This window comes from Paroedura picta, chromosome 10 (assembly GCF_049243985.1).
Source record: "Paroedura picta isolate Pp20150507F chromosome 10, Ppicta_v3.0, whole genome shotgun sequence".
In the NCBI taxonomy this organism is placed as follows: domain Eukaryota; kingdom Metazoa; phylum Chordata; class Lepidosauria; order Squamata; family Gekkonidae; genus Paroedura; species Paroedura picta.
Genome location: NC_135378.1, coordinates 60,093,123 through 60,116,036, shown reverse-complemented (window position 1 = coordinate 60,116,036; position 22,914 = coordinate 60,093,123). Strand labels below are relative to the sequence as shown.

General features: G+C 38.5%; 1 protein-coding gene across 7 annotated transcripts; it reads left to right on the top strand.

Moving 5' to 3' along the window:
- Window positions 1-31: 31 nt before the first annotated feature.
- Window positions 32-22,478, top strand: ABHD18 (abhydrolase domain containing 18). 7 transcript variants are annotated; one of them, XM_077300335.1, is made up of 13 exons: window positions 32-170; window positions 6,692-6,796; window positions 6,920-7,004; window positions 7,526-7,626; window positions 8,488-8,566; window positions 8,656-8,742; window positions 10,091-10,116; window positions 11,111-11,249; window positions 13,233-13,322; window positions 13,946-14,047; window positions 17,650-18,022; window positions 19,532-19,694; window positions 20,586-22,478. In XM_077300335.1, exons 2-13 carry the CDS (start codon window positions 6,705-6,707, stop codon window positions 20,635-20,637), a joined length of 1,389 nt encoding a protein of 462 aa, XP_077156450.1. In that variant the 5' UTR covers window positions 32-170; window positions 6,692-6,704; the 3' UTR covers window positions 20,638-22,478. The 7 variants fall into 7 exon arrangements, with proteins under 7 accessions (XP_077156450.1, XP_077156449.1, XP_077156452.1 ...); XM_077300334.1 differs by lacking the exon at window positions 32-170 and adding an exon at window positions 181-386; XM_077300337.1 differs by lacking the exon at window positions 32-170 and adding an exon at window positions 199-386 and having other exon boundaries at window positions 6,769-6,796.
- Window positions 22,479-22,914: the final 436 nt, after the last annotated feature.

Genomic DNA, 22,914 nt, shown 5'->3' with positions numbered 1-22,914 from the left:
CCACACCTCTCAGCCTGACGGTTAGGCGCGCGCGCGCAGAAAACGCCCGTCCCCTTCATTCTCCTCCTCAGAAGCGAGCGCACCACGTGAGCGACGACTGACTGAAAGACAGAAGAGAACGTAGGCTAGCCACGTGATCCACGGAGCGGTTGCCTTGAAGTCGCTGATTGGTGGGCGAGCGTTCCTTGTTTTAAAGGGGCGGGGAGCCAGTGACCTGCTGCCTCTGGAGCAAAGGCGCCGTCCTGCCCGGTTCCTCCGCGTGTGATCTGTGGCGGGACGGCGAAAGGCACGCGGCGGAGTGCAGGGGGTGGAAATAGGGGTCGAGCCTGCGAGAGAGGCGTGCCCGGAGCAGCCCCTGGCGCCCGTCTCCCTCTTGTATTCGCCCCGTAAGTTCTTTAGCTTCGTGTGCTGCGATGGGTGGGTGCAGAGAGCAGTTGTCGCCCCTTTGCCTCAGTTGGGTGGAACGTGCAGCCCGACGCGTCTCCCTGTGGTGGGAGTCGAGCTCCTTTCAGTCCCTTGGCTATTAGTTAGGGAGTAACAAACAAGGCTTTGTAGTAAATGTGAAGGGAGGGTTCCTCTGACACCTTAACGACGGGCTTCAATCATTCTTTTGTGGACAATTGGGTTGTAGCCCATAGGAAGGCTTTATATTATTTATTTTATTAAATATATACATATACTGCCCTCCCTATTCTTTAAGGTGCCACAGAAATTCTGTTTGGACGCTGGCTAGAATGCCCTAGGACAGTGGTCCCCAACCTTTTTATCACCGGGGACCGGTCAATGCTTGACAATTTTACTGAGGCCCGGAGGGGGGGGGGTTAGTCTTTTGCCGAGGGATGTCACCACCACTGCCTGAGCCCCTGTTCCACTTGCTTTCCTGCCGGTGCCCCTGACTTCCCGCTGCCTGCTGGGGGGTGCTGCTAGCAACAGCTGTGCAGTGCCACATTGAGGGGGAGCCCCAACCATGGTGGCCACCGGAGAGCATCAAAGGTGAGCTGGCAGCAGAGTGGCAGGGCAGCCCCCCGAGGAGCAGCCGGGGACGAGGACAAGAAGTAGCTGCAGCCCGGTACCTACTGAGCTACGGACCGGTACCGGTCTCCAGACCAGGGGTTGGGGACCACTGCTCTAGGAAGGCACATGGAAATCAGCAGTATGTCCAAGTGCAGAAGAATGGGAAAACAATGCTGCTGATTATACAGTAATGGTGAATTAACAATTTATTTGAGAAATGGATCAGTTTTTAATATGAAGCTATAAAGAAGTGGATTTTGAACAAAAAATTTAAATCATTATTTTGAGACTTAGAAGACTTTTAACATTGGGTATGTTAGAAGCTGTGGCTAGTGTATAGCAATGATGTAGCAATGAGGAAATGAATAATACAGTTGTAAAAATGCATCAGTTATGAGATTTGAATTTTAAAATGTTTGAACTAAGGACTACTATGTTTTGTAGGGAATAGCTTGACTGTATTGAAGGGGATATTGGGAGAAATATTTACTGTTCTGTATCTGGTATAGTATATAATAATTTGTGATATATATAATTTATTACATACTCCCTACTTTTCTTTTGTGTATTAAAAAGAATCATGCTTGGTTTTGGATCAACATGGCTACAGCTCTACCATTTAAAGAAATGGCACATTAACGACTAAACTTCATTCTGTCATGATCTAGAGGCCCCTACATTCGATGTAGTCAGCTCTAGACCATGAAAGGAGGATATGCTGGAATAACAGTTATCTTTAAGGTGCCACAAGTCTCTTGTTCATTACTTACTGTACCTAGTTAACATGCTTACTGAGGCTGATTATGCATAATTTTGGGCTGCACATGGATTGCTTTGAGTCTGAAAATCATGTTAAAAAACATAGCCTTAATCTTCCTTAGAAATCCTGATTTTAGGCATCTGCTTTCTCCTTGTCCTTTCAAAACAGACTTCTACATACTTTGCTTTCCCTATCTATGAACACTTATCTGCACCTGTTGCAGTTATTTGTGGACTCCAGTGCCCTTCATGTATTGTTCTTGATTGTTGGTTCATGAGCCAGCAACACCCATCTCGGTAGCTGGGAAGCTGTGCTAACTTGAGAAATCTACTGTGGGTGGAGGGAGGTCTTTAACAAAAAATGGTGAGCCTCAGAGATTTGTTCACACGTAATGATATTGGTAGACACTGGGAAGTTAAGCTATGGTAAAACAAAGACAGCTACAGAAACTTTTTCATACTGCTCTTCTGATGTGAAGAGTTGCTTTGTAAAGTACTGCTGTTTCATTTGCTTCTCATATTTCAGAGTGTCACAAAGGTCCATGGAACGCAGAAGCATGCTGATCCTGTTATTTTGAAATGTTGATTTCCTAATTCTGTATGTGGTATGACTATCCCAAACATATGATGCCACATTGTTGTAAGGGAGCACTGAATGGATCTAGGCTGTTTTTTTTGTGCCACTTAAATAGGATTTTTACTAGCATGTTTTGGGGGAAAGTGTGTACTGGATACTAATGGGCCAACTCACAATACTTTTTAAAAAGTTTCCGTATTGTTGATATTGGGTAGATAGCATATTGGGTTTCATAGCAGATAAATTACTTTGGGAAGTATACTATGTTACTGTTTGGAAATCTGGAATTTGTATTCTCCTTTAAACTTTGAACTGGCTAATGCCACAGATATCTGTGGTTAACAAAAAAAAATCCAGCCCCCCAAAAGGGAAGTGGCTTTAAACAAGTTACAGCTTTGCAGGGATCACTAGAAATTAAGCATGTACTGTGAACCTGTGCTAAGTGCATATTTAATATATTGCTATTTAATGAGAATAGTTCACTGTGTTCATAAATGATATAATGGGTCTTACGTTCAAAATACATGAAGTTAAGTTTCTAAACATAGATCTTCACTTTTTGTGTGTAGGTTCATAAAAACTCTTATCTCATTGTCAGGAGAATGTTGCCGTCCTTAAACAAGCTCTGTTCTTTATCACTGATTACATGGCTGTATGTAACAAGTTGACCTTCATGATTAGTGCAGTCCTAAAGATGTTTTCCTAGGACTAAGTCCTTTGACTAAACTTGATTAGGATTCTGAGTAAATCTTTTTAGGATTATTCTCTTAAATTGTGATCCTAAACAGAAATAAGTGGGTATAGTTATGCTTCGAATTACACCATTAGTCACCAAAACATATAACATGTCCAAAACTATTGTGCTACTCATTAACATTTTTTTACTCTAGGATTTTATGGAGCTTGTTTTGATCTTTTGTGTCTTTATTTTGGGAGTATTGCGTTTGCTGACTCGATGGTTTATGAACATATCTCTGCTTCTTGGTTAGCAAAACAAAGTGTTTTAAAGTTAAAGGTCACGTAATAAGCCTAGTGGTGGTACTTCCCATGTTCTCCTCTTCACTATTTACTTCTTTTATACCCTGCATTTCTCCCCAAAGTGAATTAAAGCATTTTTCTCCATTTTATTCTCACAGGAACCCTTGGAGTAGGCCAGAGTATGTGACTGATATTGTGATTTCAGCTTTACAAATGGAAGGTTTTTGTAACAGTATTCTGATCTGTAGCAAAGATGTTGGAGAGGTTGAAGGGGGATATAATGGGCCAGTCATTCAGGCATTGTTTCCCAACCTTTTTAGAGCGAGGGGAAAAAATCCTCAAAGCTCCCACATGATAGTAATTGTACTGTTAGTTTCTGTTGGTTAAGAAAATATATACTGTCAGAAAGTGACAATCTTTAGTTAACGTATGTATTTGTGGATCCCTTTGCAATAACTTGGCAGCCCCCTGAGTATTCCTGACCCCCAAGCTAGGAATTACTGATTAGAGGCATTTCGTGTTGGTGTGGCTTTTATTTTTAATTCATAGTGTATACATTTGAGTCAGGTTTACAGGGGGGCAGATGAGAATTATTTCTTAGCTACTGTGTTATCATTTTAAACTTTTTACCATCTAGTTACAGTGTGTTAGTCCCTTATTAATTTCTCATATAGCAGTATAACCATTCTATAACTGTCAGATTTCTAAAATAGTCCATAAAGACAAAAATGTATAAGGAACAAGGAACCATATGGATGACTATGAAAAAAGATAAATTGCACTGATGAAATATTAACTAAGCAGTTGCATTATGGCAAAGGAGAGTGAAGTTTAGCATTGTTTACTCTGCTTGATAAGACAGTTTAACGCAGCGGTAGTACAGAAGTAGTTTTACTAGATTAAGAAGGAAAAACTGATGAAGACTTGTTTTTTTTGTATGTTAAATTTCCAGGTTACTTCAATTTGAGTAGAGGCATGGAAAAATTATTTAAAAATTAGGACCTAATTTTGATTGCCTCATACCGTTTACGTTGGAGGTTTCCAGTCATGCACAGTACTTATCAGTTTTTTACATTTGAATCTTGGGGGGGGAAAACCTGATTTGTTAGTCTTCTTGTAAATATATGTGGCTGACCATATTATGGCTTGCCTAAAATTTCTATGTGATTTGTGTTATTTTAGGGTTACCAGCTTGGAAGTAATGCACATTAGAGCCAAAAATTATATCCTATCGTAACTATAAATATAAATTGATAAAGTCTGAACTGGCTTTAACTGATCAGGAGAGAGAGCTTGGAGTTATAGTAGATCATGCACTGAAGATATTGAGTCAGTGTACAACTTCAGTTAAAAAGGCAAATGCTATGCTCAGGATTATTAGGAATGGAATTGAAAACAAATCAGCCAGTATCATAACATCCCTGTGTAACTCTATGGTGCATCCTCATTTGAAATACTGTGTGCATTTCTGGTTAGTGTACCTCAAAAAAAAGTTATAGTATTGGAAAAGGTGCAGAAAAGTGCAACTAAAATGATGGGAGTGGATTTTTAATCTATTTATTTATTGGATTTATATACCACTGCTCCCAACAAGCTATGAATGAAGATTAAATAGGTTAGGGATCTTCAGCTTGGAGAAGTGACAACTGATGGGTGACATGAAGGGAGCTCTGAGAGAACTGTACCTGGCCCAAGGTCACTCAGGTATGTGGACGAGTAGAGGATCAAACCTGGTTTTCTAGAAAGGCTGCTGTTCTTAACCACTACACTAAACTGGCTCTCAGTTCCATCCTAGGCCATTGGAGGCATGCTATACTGCCAATATGTGCCAATCTTGTAGAGGGTGCAGCCAATATATTTTTGGAAAGAACAAACAGGGAGAAGCAGTTCTTGAAAATAAGAGTCCTGTATAACCATATCTAGGATTCACTTTTGACAGGACAGTAAGTCTGTCAAGGAAGGAAAGCTTGAATAAACTGAAACGCCATCTCTGTTAAACGCCTTTTTCTCACTATCCTCTTTATTTTTAAAACTAAGTTGTCTTTGTAGGTTCTCCCATTACATAGTGCAGATTCTTTTCCCTCCTTCTGCAATACGTGAAAGTCTTGGAATTTCTCCAATGGAAGGATTCAGTTACTAAAATTAGGTAGCTCTGTAATAGTGTGGTATGTGACATACTACAACACGTATTACTCTGTTTGTCCAAAATATCCAACAGAAGAATGAAAAAAAATGTCAAGGAAAACATTTCTTTTTAGATGTGGCTGTGATGTCAATTACCCAAGCAAATGGGTAGCGGACCACTGGCACCCCCACGAAAGGGAGCTAGTTGATCTGGGGGTGGGAGGGTAGGTTTTTGCAGCCAAGATATATAATTTTAATGGGGGATCAATAATATGTATTTTATGTGAGGTTTTATTATGTAACTCATTGTGACATGGCCTTGCAGATAGGGGTGGGTAACGGATCTAATAATAAATAAATAATGTAGTGTCATTTTAGGTGAGAAGGGTTTTGAGCTGAAAATGAGGAACTCCAGTTCAAGCTCCTCACTATCTCAGCCTTTGGCTTTAATTTTCATTACAAGAATAATAGTGATGTTATATATACTCATGAATATTTGCAACAACATTGTATGTAGAGTATTTCTTAATCTTTATATCATCATACGTTATAACTGTAACAAAAATACATACAACTTTAACAAAAAGCTATTTTTAACATCAAATTTCAATTGAATACAAGAAATTATACTACCCCCTTGAACTGAATGTCATAGACACTCTTATTTCCATGAAATACTGTAAGCTTTATTATTGATTATTTTTTCTTTGGAATTCCAGAAACATAATTTAATAGCATGCATTGTAGGATATTTTCTACTATTTCTAGACCAGCACTAATAAAAACTGCTATACTCTTTGAGTAGCTATTTGTCCTTGAACAAAACTAGCAGGTTCCTTGTTACAAAACTTTATATTTTACTGAGTAAATGTATGTGGAGTATTTTGAGTAATTTTGCAAGTTTTTATGTGTTATGCTTAAAACTTGCATTCAACATTTTATGAAACCTGGCCTACAAACCAAATGAAATTATGCATGGTTCTAGGCAGTGGAATAGGTAGGTGTACTAGTCAGAAATCCTAGGAACATGAGGCTGGCTCTTCTTATCTTGTGATGCTCATGTCATGCCTCTAACTTCCTGCGGTTAAAGATGGGTTCTAGGCCTGGAAAGATTACAGACCACTGTTTAAATGATATTTATGTGTATGTTGTTATGGCTGTAGCTTTAACCTTTGCTTTCATTTGTTTCTATAGTTACTAAGGAGATTAAAAATGTGATTGCATCTGCTCTTCTTACAGATGTGTTTTGCTAATGGGTGTGAGCAAACTAGATGTTTTATACAGACGCCTTCTTCTCACTAAACTTTTCATTCAAGGATGGGGAAGACCAGAAGATCTGAAAAGGTAGTAAAAAGAAATTAATACTGCAGTTCTTGATAAGCACATGATGATACTTTAAAAACAATATGAATAAATATCAAGTGCATTCTGAAAACTTAAAGAATTCCTCTTTTTATTTCTTAACAGGATATTTGAATTCAGAAAAATCATTGGAAACAGAGAAAAATGCCAAACTCTGGTTTCAAGGGACTATCCAGTGCATATTAACAAGGTATTTAAAGTAATGAAAATAATTGTATCTTAGTTTCCATTCTGAGTTTCTGTCCTGGTCACAGATTTGTGCAATTGTTCATTTAAAATTAAGTTTTTCAAATTATGTGCTATGATTCCCAAAACAAGTTGCAGCTCTTTTACAAGTAGGATATGAGGCTCAGTCTCCTGAGATGGGAAAGGAAATTTGAGAAGAGGCTTTAGCATGCAGACAATCTCTCATCTCTAGCATCTCCAGATAAAAGGACCAGGCATTAGGGGATGTGAAAGACCTTTGTCTGTGATCTTGGAGAACTGTTGCCAGTCTTAGTAGACAGTACTGACTTTGATAGACTGCTGGTCTGTTTCTCTATAAGACATTTTCATGTGTGTGATTCTCCTCCCCAGTCTATGATATTTAAATTTGTGATCTACCTTGAGTCTTCTTGAGGAGGGTGCAGTATATATCCTATAAATAAATGCATCCATTACTGTTTCTAATCTTATTTGACAAATAGCTAAAATGCAACATTGTTTGTGTAGGTTGAAGAACAATCAGATTGTAAGATCCTTAATGGACACTTTATTTCACCCTTGGCTCATTATGTTCCAGATATCATGCCAATGGAAACCATCACAGCAAGGTAAATATGAACATGTACCCTCAATTATTGAAGTAATAATAAAATGAGATTAGTTGAAAACATGATACTGAAAAGGCAGTACAAAGAAGTTTAGGTTAAAGGTTTACTTTGCATAATATCATACTGGAGACTGCTGATAACGTGACTTTAGACTATGTCTCTGATCACAGTCTTGCTTGCATTCTTTGTCCATACTGTAAACTAACACATTTCATTTATGCTTCAAAGGGCACTCTGGAACTTGGCAATCTTGCATTCTTTGCTCACATGCACCAAGTATCCTAAATTAGTATTTGCATGGAGAAATGTGGCATGTGAATTAGTTCATGGCCGGAAGCAGTTCTTTCAGGACTCTCTTGAGAACTGCCTATTACCTCTCTGGTCACCTCTTTGAAAATGGTTCATGTGTCGGTGTAAACTTGTACCTGAATAATGGTGCAGTTCATGTGGAGAAAAATGTATTGTGTAAGTTAGTTTAACGTTGTTAATGTTATACTTTAGCTTATAGTGCTGGAACATTAGATTTTCGGCTTTTATGGAGTGGAACTACCTTAAGTAACTTTGTCATTAAGCAGAAGATAATAAGGCAGATGGACAAATGTACAATGCCCTCTATAGAAAAAGTGTGTCCCTGATGCAGTACTGAAATGTTTTAAATATAACTAGGTATCCTAAAGTAGTATGCACAGGCCCTCAGTTTGTCATTCTCCTCATTTATAACTGGAATCTTTGAGAGGTAAGATGCATTATCAGAATACTGGCAATCTGCCTAGTAGACTAAGAAAAATGCTTCTTCACACTAGCCTACCAGTTGTATCTTATATAGGTAGAATTTTTAAATGGCTTCCTTCCCATTGACAGGTTTCAGTTTATAGTACCCAAGTGGTGGAACACCAAGCACAGACCTGTATGTGTTCATTTAGCAGGCACTGGAGACCACGTAAGCACACAGCGTTTAATATTACCTTTTAAAACTTCTAATGTGGATGCAGTTTTATTTATCCTAGTTAAACCTCTGCCTTTTTTTAGTACTTTTGGAGACGGCGCACTTTAATGGCCCGGCCAATGATCAAAGAGGCTTGTATGGCTTCATTACTACTGGAGAACCCTTATTATATCCTTTTGTTCAAACAAAAAAATAGACACTTTATGAATTTCAAATCCAGAGGAGAAAGAAACACTTCAAGTGTTAATATGGTCAAATACTTGGCTACATGATAATGATGCTGAAAAGTGAATGAAACGTGGTATCCAGTGATTTCTATGCCAGTATGCAGACTTGAAATGGTCTGAATTATCCTGTGGGAAAGTGGCCTCCAAATACTTAAATATTCTACTGGATGATTATTGGGTATCATGCTTGTCATACTGTGGAAAATTATAAGGGTATAAAAGGGAAAATTACAAGGGCATAAATACCCTTGAGTTGTAACCCTAAAGTAGCCCCTATGGCCAGTTAGCACAGAAATAGCATCTTTTACTACTAGGTCTCAGATTCTTTTTCAGCAGCTACCACTCCCGCCTGAATCTGCTACCAAAAATCCCACATGTGGTAAAACTAAATTGGGGCTCTTCTTTAAAATAAGTGGGAATACTATTTGTAGTATTAAATAACTTTTATGGCAAACCCCAAAAGCATCTGAACATGGAATTTGTGGGAACTGAATCTCTCAGCTTCAGTTTTTGTCCATTTTGTGAGATTATTTCTTTAAATACTGATCAGTAATATCAGCATTGGTAATTAACCATTAAAATAACTGCTGTATTTCTGACTTAACTCATAAAAGGCTAATCTTAATTTATGGACAAAATAAATATAATCCATGTTATTTATTTTGTTACTGAATTTGGAGCTACTTAATGCAGTTTTTATTAATAGTGTGCCTTCACAGGACCAAGTGAATTTCTGAAAGCATATTTGATTTTGCTAGCAATTTGTATTTGATCAACCATTTAAATTTTTTGAAATCGATTAACATGTTCGCACTATATTTAAGTTACATATTAGGTACTTTGGAACAAATGCTGTTACACTGTTGAGTAGTGTGATTTATTCTTAATGTAGATAGTGAAGGAGATTAGATTTAGTCTTTTCTGTATTTTTAGATTCATTTCCTGTGAATTACACACTGGGTTCTTGTTGTCGTTGTTCATGTTGGCTATACATTTGAGTAGTTCCATTTATGCCCTCGTTAAACTTTGGGTGGGATCCAATGGGCGATCTTCTGCTTTTGAGACAGGTAAAAGCTCCCGAAAAGTATATGCTATGGGTCGTGAGACCTACATAAAGGAAAACCATGTGGGATGGAAAGGAACTATAGTAAGGAGGAGTACTTGGCAAGTGTAAGCAAAAAAGCTAATTGGATTCCACCCTTTTTAATCCATGGTTTTTAAAAAATCAATCAACTTTTAACCTTGAGACACTCATGCATTTCATATTAATTTCTTTGACTTATTTATACATGGATGCAGAAAGCCTAAGGATCAGTTGTAAGTATTATACGTGCATCACATTTTGTTCATTGCCCTATAGCAGCAGTTCTCAACCCCCGCCACACTGCGGACCCCAACTGCAATGGCAGGGGTGGCGCGCACACATGCGGGGCAGTGTGTGGGTGCATGCAAGCATGCATGCAGGCACGCAACAATTGGGAAGTGGCGTGGAGGCGGCCAGTGCCATGGCTCCACCACCTCTGCCCGCCGCCACCCACTTCCACCATGGGCCGCCACCACAGCCACCAACCTGGCGATCCCGCGAATGGGGCCAGGCGACCCCAAATGGGGTCAGGACCTCAAGGTTGGGAACCACTGCCCTATAGCCTTTCCTTTTTATGCAACACAAATTTCAGAGATGCTTGGGAGAAAAGAAGATTCATAAATATTTTAAATGAATACACCAGAGAATGTAAAAGCTTGCTGCAGATCTTCCTTAAATATGACCAAATTGTAGCCTGTTGCTTGATATCAAACTGTAAAGTGAAAATGCCTCTTACTTCTCAGTGTTACAGTAAAGGAAGTAATATAGTTAAAGCATCTTTCTTGCCCAGTCTTTTGAAAGAGGAGTGGCAGTCTTGTCCAACCCAGGAGGGAATGAGGATAACGTAGAATACGGGCTCGCAACATGGTGCTTGGAGTACCATGATGCCACACAACGCCTTTCATGGTGTTTGCCAAGTATTTTTAGAAAGTGGGTGGGGCCAGTCCTGCCCAATAGGGCCCATTTGAGAACTGATGGAATGTGCATATTAAAATAATATTCTAGGGATAGCTGTCTGTACAGCATTTGGGAGGGGTATGCATTCAGATATTCCCGAGCTAAAAGTATAACCTTTGGGAATCTTTCAGAAAACTGAAAAAATGGTCTTAGGAAGCTCAGATCATGATCTGGTTTAGTTAATGATTTTTAGTTAATGATTTATAGATGTACTCAAATAGGAACTATTTGTTTGGAAAATAAGTTTGTGTTTCTTTCTTGGGAGGAAAGAAGGTCAAGTCTAAAAAATGTGTCTGATCTATTTGTGATGGGAGGCGCTCTTGTGCTAGAATCGGCAGCTCTTTTGCACTGGCTTGAGAGAGAAGGCTATGGACCCCTAGGAATGACTGGCATATCAATGGGAGGACATGTAAGAGCTGTTCCTTATTTCCATTTCTAATTGATGATTGTGCATTCAGTATTACATGCATATTTTAACAAATATCTGAATTAGCTTTCTACTCTAGGTTCTGTTTTTTTTTAAAGAAGCAACAGCATAAATGAGGAGTTGGATCAGGCTGAATGTTCCATTAGTAAAATGGAACCTTCCTGCTTCCTACTGCAGCCTACTGATCTTCCTGAAATGCTTCCCTTACAAGAGAGGGGGACCCTGAAGAATAACATATCTGCAGCAGGAAGGGGGAATGAGTGGAAATTGCCCATTTAGCTTGGATTCAACCTGACATTTCATCATGCGGTACAGTAAGAAAAATGGGACTACTGATCATCCTGCTTGCATAATAGTGGGGCTGTGAATTGCACTACAACCCCCTATGATGCATTCTGTGGTGTTTCTAAGAGTCCTCAGGTCCTTGGGAGTCACTTTTGGGTGATTTTGAGGGCAATGGCAGAAGCAGATAAGTTCCATGAGTACAGCTTTCTTCACTGTTCCTCAGATCTAACTTCGTGTGTATTTTAAAAACTCTGATAACAGATTGGAAAGACACTTTCACAAATTTGCTCTTAAATTTCAAATGACTTAAATAGTTTTCCATTAAAGCTATTTTTAGAGAATCTCACTGAAGCATGTATATATGCAGTGTTGCTCATAGTAGCCATCCTTTGATGATTTATCCTGTCACCAATATTTCACTTTGAATCATTGTCTGAAATGCATCTTTCCCCCCCCTCTGGACAATTTCTGATAACTGATACATCCATATATAGTGGAGATGAGCGGTGTGGATATAAAATACTGTATCATCTTTTATTATTTAAAAATGCATCTAGTCTAGCAAGGATGAAAGAACACAAAACATAGGCATAATGTGACATCTCCAAATGTTCCCCTTTGTTCTTATTATCCAGTTGCTCTCCCCTCCTGTAGGCTTCAATCCTGTAAGCAAAGCCACCTATCTAGAGTTGAACAGGATGTTAGCTCTTGAGAATTTTCAGATGTGGTTCCTTATGTCTCCTGTTTGTGAATAGAATGAGGGTGCAAAGGAATATATTCTATACATCCTCATTTACTGGATGTAACTCAGTCATGATACCAGACAAAGCACTCTGTCCTTGCAGATTGGATCAGTTCTTGCTTTGTATCTCATTGTATCCCTCATGCATTCATTCACAGCCAACAATCTACCTGGTACCTCAGGAAACGAGGCTGCAGCAGACTTCCTTAAAATGTAACCGAGGACTCTGCTTGATAGGGCCACTGCTGTGGGTCTTGAACAAGTAAAGTTTAGGAAGTAACAGGCCTTTTGCTTGACAACCCATTGCACCAACTATGCCAGCAGTTACATTGCCCAACCCCCTTTTACATTCTGTGTAATTGTAGAATCATAGAGTTGGAAAGGACCATACAGTCCATCTACTTCAACCCCTCCCCCCCCCGTTCAATACAGGATCAAGTGGTTATTTGTAATAAAAAGGGGTTGATTGATGAGATGTACAGGAATACTCTCTTATGCCTGAACTTTGCTTCAGATAGACAAAATAATGCAAAAAGCTAGGAGGTTGGACCTTGACCAGGAAAACTCAAGTGGAAGGTGACTCATTAAATTCAGTGACTATCCTTTGATCATATTCTTACTCAACCCAGCCTACTTAAACATGACTGTTGTAAATAGAACAATGTGTTACCCTGAGCTGCTTCGAAGAAGGCAAGAATACAACTATGATCATTATGAAAAATATATCAGTTTTAAAATGTTGTATCTTGAGTAATGTGTATAGAAGTCTCTTGTACTTAAGAGTGGTATATAGAGTGTTTTGTTTTTCTGATTCCAAGTACTACAGTATGTTAGTGTATTACTGCTGTTATGTCTAACTTATGTTAGACGTTTTGTGCTTTCCAAAAATCATTTCAAGGTTCTAATACAGTCTGTATTATTTGTTTTCCATTTAACAGATGGCATCATTAGCAGTATCAAACTGGCCCAAACCATTGCCCCTAATTCCTTGTCTATCCTGGTCTACAGCTTCTGGTGTTTTTACTACGGTAATGCAGCTGTCATTAATAGTATACTAGATGGAGAAGTTCAAATTTCGATCTCATTTTTAAGGTTGCGGTAATATGCAATAGAAATACAGTATTTGCTGGCGTATAAGACTACTTTTCCCCCCTGAAAAACATGCCTCCAAGTGGGGGGGTCGTCCTATACGCCGGGTGCACTTCAGTTGGGATAGACATAGCTGCCCATAGTGGCCCATAGTGCTGTAATGTAATGTAACAAACTCTATATTTTGAGTGGATATGTTGGGGGGTCCTCTTATACGCCCAGTCGTCTTATACGCCGGCAAATACGGTAGATGTTTATTCTTGGGATTAGGGAAGAGTTTCTCTGACTCTAGATTCTGGGAGGTGATATATTTTTAAGCTTACTCTACCTCACAGTTTGGGATGCTGGCCATTTTCAAAAATATTCACTATGCAGCATCTTTAATACAAGGCCAAAGCCCTCACAGAAATATGGAAGTAGTTGCATGATTCTGACCCTGGCCTTGGCCCTTAATGTGTAGATATTCTGAACTAAGTCCTTTAGCATAATAAAAATGGATAGGTGTTCTGTCTTATAACTTCATAATGCTGTTGTGCAAGAAGTAACTGCCTTTTAATTTCAGGGTGTACTAAGCAAAGCAGTGAACTGGAGGGAGCTAGAGAAACAGTATTATAGTCAGAGTGTTTATGAAGAAGAAATCATTCAGATGCTTGAATATTGTGGGGTAAATATATATTTGTATATATATTAACTGTTCACTTTATAAAAGAAACGTGTTATTTGCCTATACTTTGACCAATATAATATACATTGCTTTTGACATGGGTATTTGTAAACAAAATGATATTATTCATATAGCAAAAAGCATCAGTCTTCTGTACTGAGTTATAGTCAAATGTGTATATTAGGGTAGCTTCTCATGGCCAAAGTTTTCTGGTTGAGTGCTGTGGTGTGTTATACAGCTCGGTACAAAGGAGCTGTTGAGGCATCTGTATGCTAGGTCTTGGACCTATTAGAGAACCTAACTAGAAATCTAAATTGGCATATTCACTTTGTAAAAAATAGTTGAACCTCCCTGAATCTCTCCTGCTGATATTAACTTGGTAACATTCCTTACATAGTCCTAAACCCTTAATATAATCACTACAGTACCATGTGGAATAGTTGTAGCTCAGCAGCAGAGTGGAGAAGGCCCTAAGTCCAGTTCCTGGTACCTCCAGTTAAGATATGTCTGGGGCATCACTGGAAAGATTGCTGTCTGAAATCATATGAAGTTGCCTGACTGAAACAGATCATTAGTTCAGCTTGTTCAGAATTGTCTAGTCTGGTGTGTGATGACTCAGTGATGTCTTGAGCCATAAGCTGGAACTGGCAGGGATGGAACCTGCTGCATTCCTACTCTTAGCACTGAGCCATGAAGATATTAAATATGTAAAATCTGTATTATTAACTAAAGGATTCACTAATGCAAAATTCAGAATCTTAACTGAATGGGGCTACTAATCCAGACAACACTTTCATTTGTGTGTGCCTTAGGATCTCTGTTAGCCTTTTATAATGTGATATCCAGGAGCTTTATACATGCAAAGCCTATGCTATGGATCCATAAATAGAAAGCTGCTGCCAGTAGGAGTAGCTAACACTGTTTTGTAGATCTGTGATCCGAACAGAGCAGCTTCAAGTGGCTTTTTATGGGCTGTAGGAAGTAGAGCAAATAAGTTGCATCTTGATAGGAGCGATAAACATGTTATTACCAGGCTTCCTTAAAAGCAAAATGATGGTGTGAGCTTGTTCAATTTAACCCAAGCAAGAGCTTTCTGCATAAGAACTGAAACAGTCTTGTCTTTTCAAAAGTTAGTGGACTAGAGTTAGTCCGCTTTTCATTTTTCAGTTCTATGGATTCACAGGAAAAAATGGTTTATCTGTTGGGGGTGGGTTTATGAAAAAATCCAGGATCTGAATACTGGTATGGTATTGTGATCCAGGATTTTTTGGAAATCCTTTTTTTTAGATGTGAGAAGAGAATTTTTTAAAAAATCAAAAAATCCAGCCTGCCCCTGGGGCTGGCTTGGCTTCTCTGCCAGCATGGTTTAAACCATGCTGCTGGAGAGGATGGCGCCAGGATCTGCGGGCAACATGGAGATCTCTCCCAACTCACACAGACCTGGCTGGGAGCTCTCTGCTCTCATCCTGATCTGGCTCTAGTTGCATTTCGGTTTCAGCTGAGCTGCAACAGGAGCCAGTCCCAGGTGATTGTTACAGCTGAATATCCCTGAATAAGAGCCAAAAAAATGGGCTTTTATTTGTGCTCAGCTGCATCAGTAGCCAATTAGATTTTCTGATCTGTAATAAGCTGAATTAATACCCAGAAAATACCAGCTTATTATTTTCTTGGTATTTTTTTCTAGTTTGGATTAGCCAAATGTTTACCCCTATTCTCTTCCTTATTATGGACTCCATCCCACATGCATTTTTGTGCATTCAGGTCCTGTGATCCCCAGTACAACCTACACTGTTTTCATCAGCAGGGAATCTGATTGAGGCCAACCCAGATTCTTTTTTTATTATTAGTCAACTTAATTCACGTTTATTGAAAATAAAATTCCACATTCTGTCATATATGTCTTTAAAAAACTCTTCCTAATTGGTATGTCTTGTTAGTGTTCGTATCTGTTATTGCTTTGTTGGAGATTTTGGAGGTTTCATTCATTCATTTTGCTTTGCTGGTTTCTGTTGTGTATTTCAGTCCTCTTGGCCTTGTTCATTTTGAGTGAGATACCTGAGAAGCAGAGAGAAGGGGGTATGAGGGGAAGAAGCACAGGAGTAAGGATAGGATAATTCTGTTAAGTCTTTTGTCTTCCTCCTGTTTCAGGGAAATACCTTGGAAGGGCAAGAGGCAGAAACCCAGGTGCAGAATGCAGAATCACTTTCATTCCCACCCTACCCATCTGGAAAAGATTTGTACAGAATGTTGGGAGGGGATGTGAAAGTGGTTTAAAAACATATTCTTTCTACATCTTGATTTCCTCATCTCACAAACCATTTCATTTGCTACAGTGAGTCGAGGAAGGAGTGATGACTACACACTGGCAGGTTGTTTGTTGGGGAGAGCTTGACATACTCCTCAACTTGGTTTTTATGGCTGCTGGCAAAACTAAGCTATCTGGGATTTCTTAAACCTAAAGGGGAATAAAGTACCTAGGGCTCCTGTCTCAAGTGTAGATAGTTCCAACCATATGTGTAATTGGCACTTTAAATAAATATTAGAATAGAAAAGTCTCTTGATCTTATCATGTATAAAATAGAAGAGTCTAGCCATCTATTTTCTATTTGCCTGAAAACTTGAATTGTATTTTAAGTAGAACTAGACATTTTGTCTCTTTATGTCATTAAAGGTCAAATTATTCTATGTTCTTGGTTCTGCTTCATCCATTATGTACTTTAAAAAGAGTCAGCTGGAGTTGTAGGAAATGGGAACAGATGCGATGGAGTACTTACGCAATAAATAAAGCTATTCAACAGACCTTGACTATTTTCAAGGTCTCATTTTACTTTTCAGGTGGAGTTAGTACAGGTACTATATGTGGTAAAGTAAAGGTAAAGGTATCCCCTGTGCAAGCACCGAGTCATGTCTGACCCATGGGGTGACGCCCTCCAGCGTTTTCATGGCAGACTCAATACAGGGTGGTTTGCCAGTGCCTTCCCCAGTCATGACCGTTATATGTGGTATATGTGGTAGGCATGTTTAAACATTGTATTCCGCTATTCAATCTAGATTTAGTGTGATTTAACACAATCATTTATAACACGGAACAAAACACAACAAGGAATTTTCTCCCTGGAATTTTCTGTAGTGAAACTTAGGAATGTGTCCCTAAGAGGTCAGATTTGAAATAATGAAAAGCTACTTCTCCCCCCCCCCCCCTTAGTTGTAGTAGTGGTTAAATAACAAATTGACAGTATGGAGTTCATTCATGAGAAAGTTTCACTACTGAGCAATGACAGGGAGAAATCCCATTCACTTTTGTTATTAAAGTGTTTGCAAATTATTCTTGAAGAAACAGAGTCAAGTGATTTTAATAGGTGTTCAAGGTTTAAAAATTATTACCATCCCTATGAAATTGCCATGCAATGCAGGAAAAACAGCCTTATTGAACCAGAATGAGGGTCTGTCTAACTTACTTAGTAGGCAAAACTATCTTAGCTTGTTGCACCTGTCTTAACAGAGCAACTTTTTTTTTCACGACAGCAAGTGAACTGTTAACAAGAGAACACTGAATACTATTCAAAAGTGCCTCAATTGAATAGGCATCTATTTCTGTTTAGACAGATTCATTCAAGATGGGACAAGACTTTGTTAAAAATTCTCCAAGCAGTGTGGACAGCTTAAGCAACTTGGATCTGAATTCTAGTATGCGGAGCTTGGATACCAGAAGCAAAGTTCTATCTTCGGAAGGTGGCCGCTGCCTTAGCACTAGTAATAGTACTTTGAGTGCCTCAGCAGAAGGATTGTTAGTGCAAGAGGCATCAAAAATGCAGTACATAAACCAGACGTTTTCAACCACCAGCAATAGCAATAAGGACATTACCTATGAGCAGAAGCATCTGATAAGTGGGAAAAATGACACTTTACAAAGAGAATCTCTAAGGTTTATGAAAGGGGTGATGGATGAATGTACCCATGTAGCTAACTTTTCAGGTACACATTAATTTTAAAATAGATCTTTATATTTCTCTGTTGTTGCTCCAACTTCATTCATGTTTAACACTACTGTATCTTTTGTTCAGTCTTCCTTACAACATAACCTCTCTTGCTAATAATCACACTTAACATGGATTTGTCTTTTTATGTTTATCTATTTGTGTTCAGTGGGCTATATTTATCTTTTTTTACCCAATATGTCAATCTCTGCTTAATTAATAACTACTCCTTTGTATCTAGTCTGCTAATGCTGCAAATGATGTTCAATCCAGTAGCACCTTAAATAAAAACAAAGGTTTCCAGAGTATAAGCTGCAAATGACAAGATCCATGTGCCTCTGACAGTGAGCTTTGGTCCATAGAAGCTTATAACGTAGAGCAGTGTTCCCCAACCTTTTTATCGCCGGGGACCAGTCAATGCTTGACCATTTTACTGAGGCCCGGGGGGGGGGTAGTCTTTTGCCGAGGGACATCGCTGCCGTCTGAGCCCCTGCTCCACTTGCTTTCCCGCCGGTGTCCCTGACTTCCTGCCGCGCGCTGGGGGGCGCTGCCAGCAGCAGCTGCGCAGTGCCACGCCAAAGGGTGGCCCCAGCCTTGGCGGCCAGTGGAAAGTACAAAAGGTAAGCCAGCAGCAGAGTGGCAGGGCAGCCACCAAGGCAGCAGCTGGGAAGGAGGACAAGGAGGAGCCACAGCCCGGTACCGATTGATCCACGGACCAGGACTGGTTTCCGGACCGGGGTTGGGGACCACTGACCTAGAGCACTTTGTCAATTTAAGGTGCTGTTGGACTTGAATTTTATTCTACAGCAACTATAGGCTAACACAGCTATCCACCTGACATTATGCTGGAATTGAATTACATAAATGTATTTGTTGCTGTATTCAAACAACCAGATGGTAGAGAGCTGGAGAAGCAGTGGTTTGAATGGGAGAAGCAGTGATTTGGATGATGTAATTTCAGCATGCAAAGACAGAGTACAGCAAATATAGCTGAGTGGAAAACATGGCACATATATATATTCATGCCAGTCGTATCAGGCCCTCTTTTTGCTGCTGCTGCCACAGAACATGAGTATAACAGTCCTGAGGGTCAAGGCATATAAATGGCTTCCACAAATAGTGGCTTCAAAAAGGACAGTACTGTGCCACACACCTACAGTGTGTTAATGATTAGTTGCCACTATCACCTCAAATGTTTGAATTATGCACGGAGAAAACAGGAGATAAACTGAAACCGTAGCTCATATGCTAACATATATGAGTGGTGGAGCAACAGCATCTTTAAACTGCCCCAGTATAACTGGACTATAAAAGGGTTGTTAATGGGAACCAGAAAATCTGTTTTCATGTTCGGAATCTCTTGCTTGATTTTTTTCTTTGCTATTCATTTCAATTTTAAGCAGTTGTCATTTGCTGAAGAACTAATTTTAAACCCCAACATAATTAACGAGTATTTTTCTACCTGTATTCAAAAGACTTCAAAAGAGTACATGACCTTTCTTCTTAGTTCCAGTTGATCCAACACTGATCATAGTTCTTCAAGCCAAGGAGGATGCTTATGTTCCAAGAACTGGAGTGCGTAGCCTTCAAGAAATATGGCCAGGATGTGAAATCAGATATTTAGAAGGCGGTCATGTTAGTGCATACCTCTTCAAGCAAGGATTGTTCAGGTAAGAATTCAGAATAAACAGTGAAGATAAAACATAGCTTTTTATGTTCTTTAATATTGCATTTATTGTTAAGTATCAGTTTTCCATTGTACTAGTGTCTTATAAACTGAAACTGTCTTTTTGTTTTATAAAGATTATAATTCCATTAGAACATCAAAGTTCCACTGGATCTGACCAGCTAGTTCAACGTCAGGTTTCACATGAGGCCCTGGAAAATGCTCCACAATAAGGGCACGAAGGGCAAACAATCTCCTTGTTGCTGCTTCCCAGCGTCTGACTTGGGGTTAGGGCCTCTGGACATGGAGGATCCAGATAGCCATTTTGACTACTGTAGCCACACAGTGCATAAAACTCATGCTCTGTCCTCCCTGGTTGGGGCTTTTCATTTCAGGAAAAAAATCTCTTCATCCTTTCCTTATAGGAAAAAAAATATTCCAATCCTTTGATCATTTTTAGTTGCTCTTTTTTGAGTTCTCTCAGCCCAACTTATGCTACTCCCCTATCCTTTCCTCTTCACCTCTTAATAATTGGGGGAGGGATGGGATTTTTAGCCGCCTTGTTAGTAGATTGATATTTTAATGGGAATTTTAATAGGATTAGTTGTTGTGACCCGCCTCGAGCCTTGTAATTGAAGGATACTCAACATCATGGCTCTGCAAGGCCTTGAATTCCTAACTTGGTATCTGTTTATTACATTTCAGATGTCACTTGTATGATTTCATAAATGATGAGCCCTATCCATTTACTTCATTCTTGACAGAGATTTGACTCTGGGTTCTTTTAAAGAAAGTGTTAAATTCAGTCTTTTTAAAGAGATCAGAGTAGAATTTGGACCAAAGTGCTGTACATGATCATTGTGCCTTCATATTGATTGTTCATCTTCTATTTTAGGCAAGCCATATATGATGCATTTGAACGCTTTCTTCAGAAATATGCTTTATAGTCCTACTGTGCATAATCTTGTTCTGAGTCTTCCTCATGGATTTTCATGTTTGGAGAACAACTGGATTAGAGATGTTTAATGAGGTCATCAATTGAATATCCTGTTATCAGTTGTTATCAATATTATTCATGCAAAAATAAGAACGTCATCAGCCAAGGCCAGCCTTCAACTTTGATTAGTCAAAGCTAGGAACATCTCAGCACAATTTGTTAATGCCAACTTTATTTGCACATGTGCACTGAAAAGAGACCACTTCAGTAACAACAGATGTTTTATGAATGTGAGTTTTAAAATCTAATTTCTGGTCACAGTTGTCATCGATTGATACAAGATGAACTCAGCTCCAACTGAATAAAAATTATTAGAGGGTCGCATATTCAATATTTGCAAGATTTTTCATTAGAAATATTATGAAGATCATTTACACTGACTCTGATTTTGAGAATGGGGTGTCCTCAAAGATTCAATGCTGCATCTGCATCTTTTTGCATTGAAGAACAAGGGTAGGCACACTACTTTCCTGTGCCAGTTCATTGGTTCTTAAGAGAAATATTTGCTTAGGCTCAGTTTTCCTAATTCAGAACAAGTGCCCTGTTCAAAAATAGTGGTGCCATTTACAATTCTTACAAATTCCAATCACAAGTTAACTTTAAAAATTCTGATGTCAAACATTTTAAGGGTTTTATTATAATAACAAACACAGAATGTGTTAAGTTTTCAAAATATAGATTCCCACATCAAGGAAGAAAAGGTACCTGAAAAGGTTCATTTAGGATTTTAAAATTTGCATCGTTACATAGTGAAATGGTGTGGGTGTGTGCTGTTCTAAAATTTTAAATAATGTGGATGGATTGGGTCCAATATATTGAGGATCTTTGTAGAACCAGGTCTCATATGGAACAACTGCATGGAAATAATGTCCAAGTCAAAATTGTAAAACCTTAACAGAATTTACCACCTCCTCATTAAACTACACTGAAGCAGCCACATTAAACTGTAATTCTAAATTTACAAAATCAAAATACTATTTGGAAACAACTTTTGATAGAAACTGGAAGTTAAATTGACTTAAGGTCTCTAGTTTTAAATAATTTAAAGGTCAACAGATTAATTATACTGATCAGTAATGAATACCTTGCAAAATATGGCTATCATTCCAAGATCAGTATTCAGAATTGAGAGTTATGTTTCCTGCTTATAACATATGCCTGCTTGCTTTAGACCTGGCTCTCAAAACAATTACTTTAAAAGTGTTTGATGTTCACAACTGCTTGAAAGTGACTGAAAGTGTATCTGCCAAAAACAATATGCTGCCAAAATCCTATTTTTCTATAGGCACAATAACAAACTATAAACATTAGTATCAGCTAAACAGTTGAATGTAACAATTTATATGGAGAAAAAGGCTACTGTATGTATCATCAAATGCTGAGTCAAAAATAAATACTTGAATCTTTGCAAAAAAATATCAAAACATGTAAATGTGTGAGGATGTTTCTATTCTATTTTTTTTCTAAAAGACTTGGCCAATTAAGCAATCCTATGCAGAGCTGTCCCATGTCTAAGCCCATTGATTTCAATTAGCTTAGACTAGACAACTGCATAAAATTGCACAGTGATTCTTCTTTTGATAACATTTTTTGTGGGCCTTACTATGTATGAATGTCTAATATTCTACCCTATCACATTTTTAAGTAAAAGAAGCAGGTACTAATGGTGTTCTAATGTTAATATCGTTTAATTTAACCAAGGAAAAGTAGAAGTTTTTACAATTCTGTACATTTCTGATTTTATATATTATTGCATTTTATATTTTGAATAAAAAGTATGAAGAAAAAACAGTCCGGGTATTTTGAAATTCTTTTTCTACAGTTGGCTAAACTTCCTCTGAAAAAGTGGTGTTCATTTCAGTTGTCTTGGTTAGGTAGGATAGTTGCTATTAGATGAAGATTGTACAAGATTTATCTTTATTTATGGCCCTTCCCCTGCAAGTAGCAAGAGAATTGTTAAGGAGAATTGAATTAGCAATAGATACATTTACCTGATATGATAAGGTGAGAGTTCCATGATATATTACATTTGAGCTGATTCATAAAGGTAGACTGTCAATACCCAATATAGCAAGGTTTCACCAAGCTACTTTATGAGCAATAGTGGCTAGCTGGTTTGGGGATAGCAATAACATCTGGAAAATAGAAGATACACCAATACCACTGACAAGAAAGCTATAGCAGAAGATGGAACAAACTATTATAGATTTTAATTTAGATAGGCTGT

Bases quoted from the DNA above. Each gene is read 5' to 3' on its own strand.
- ABHD18 (XM_077300333.1), top strand. From the start codon at position 968: ATGGTGGCCACCGGAGAGCATCAAAG. The intron at 10,117-11,110 runs GTAAGTATTATA...TTGGGAGGAAAG, and splicing joins AGAAAGCCTAAGGATCAGTT to AAGGTCAAGTCTAAAAAATG. The intron at 18,023-19,531 runs GTACACATTAAT...CTTTCTTCTTAG, and splicing joins CCATGTAGCTAACTTTTCAG to TTCCAGTTGATCCAACACTG.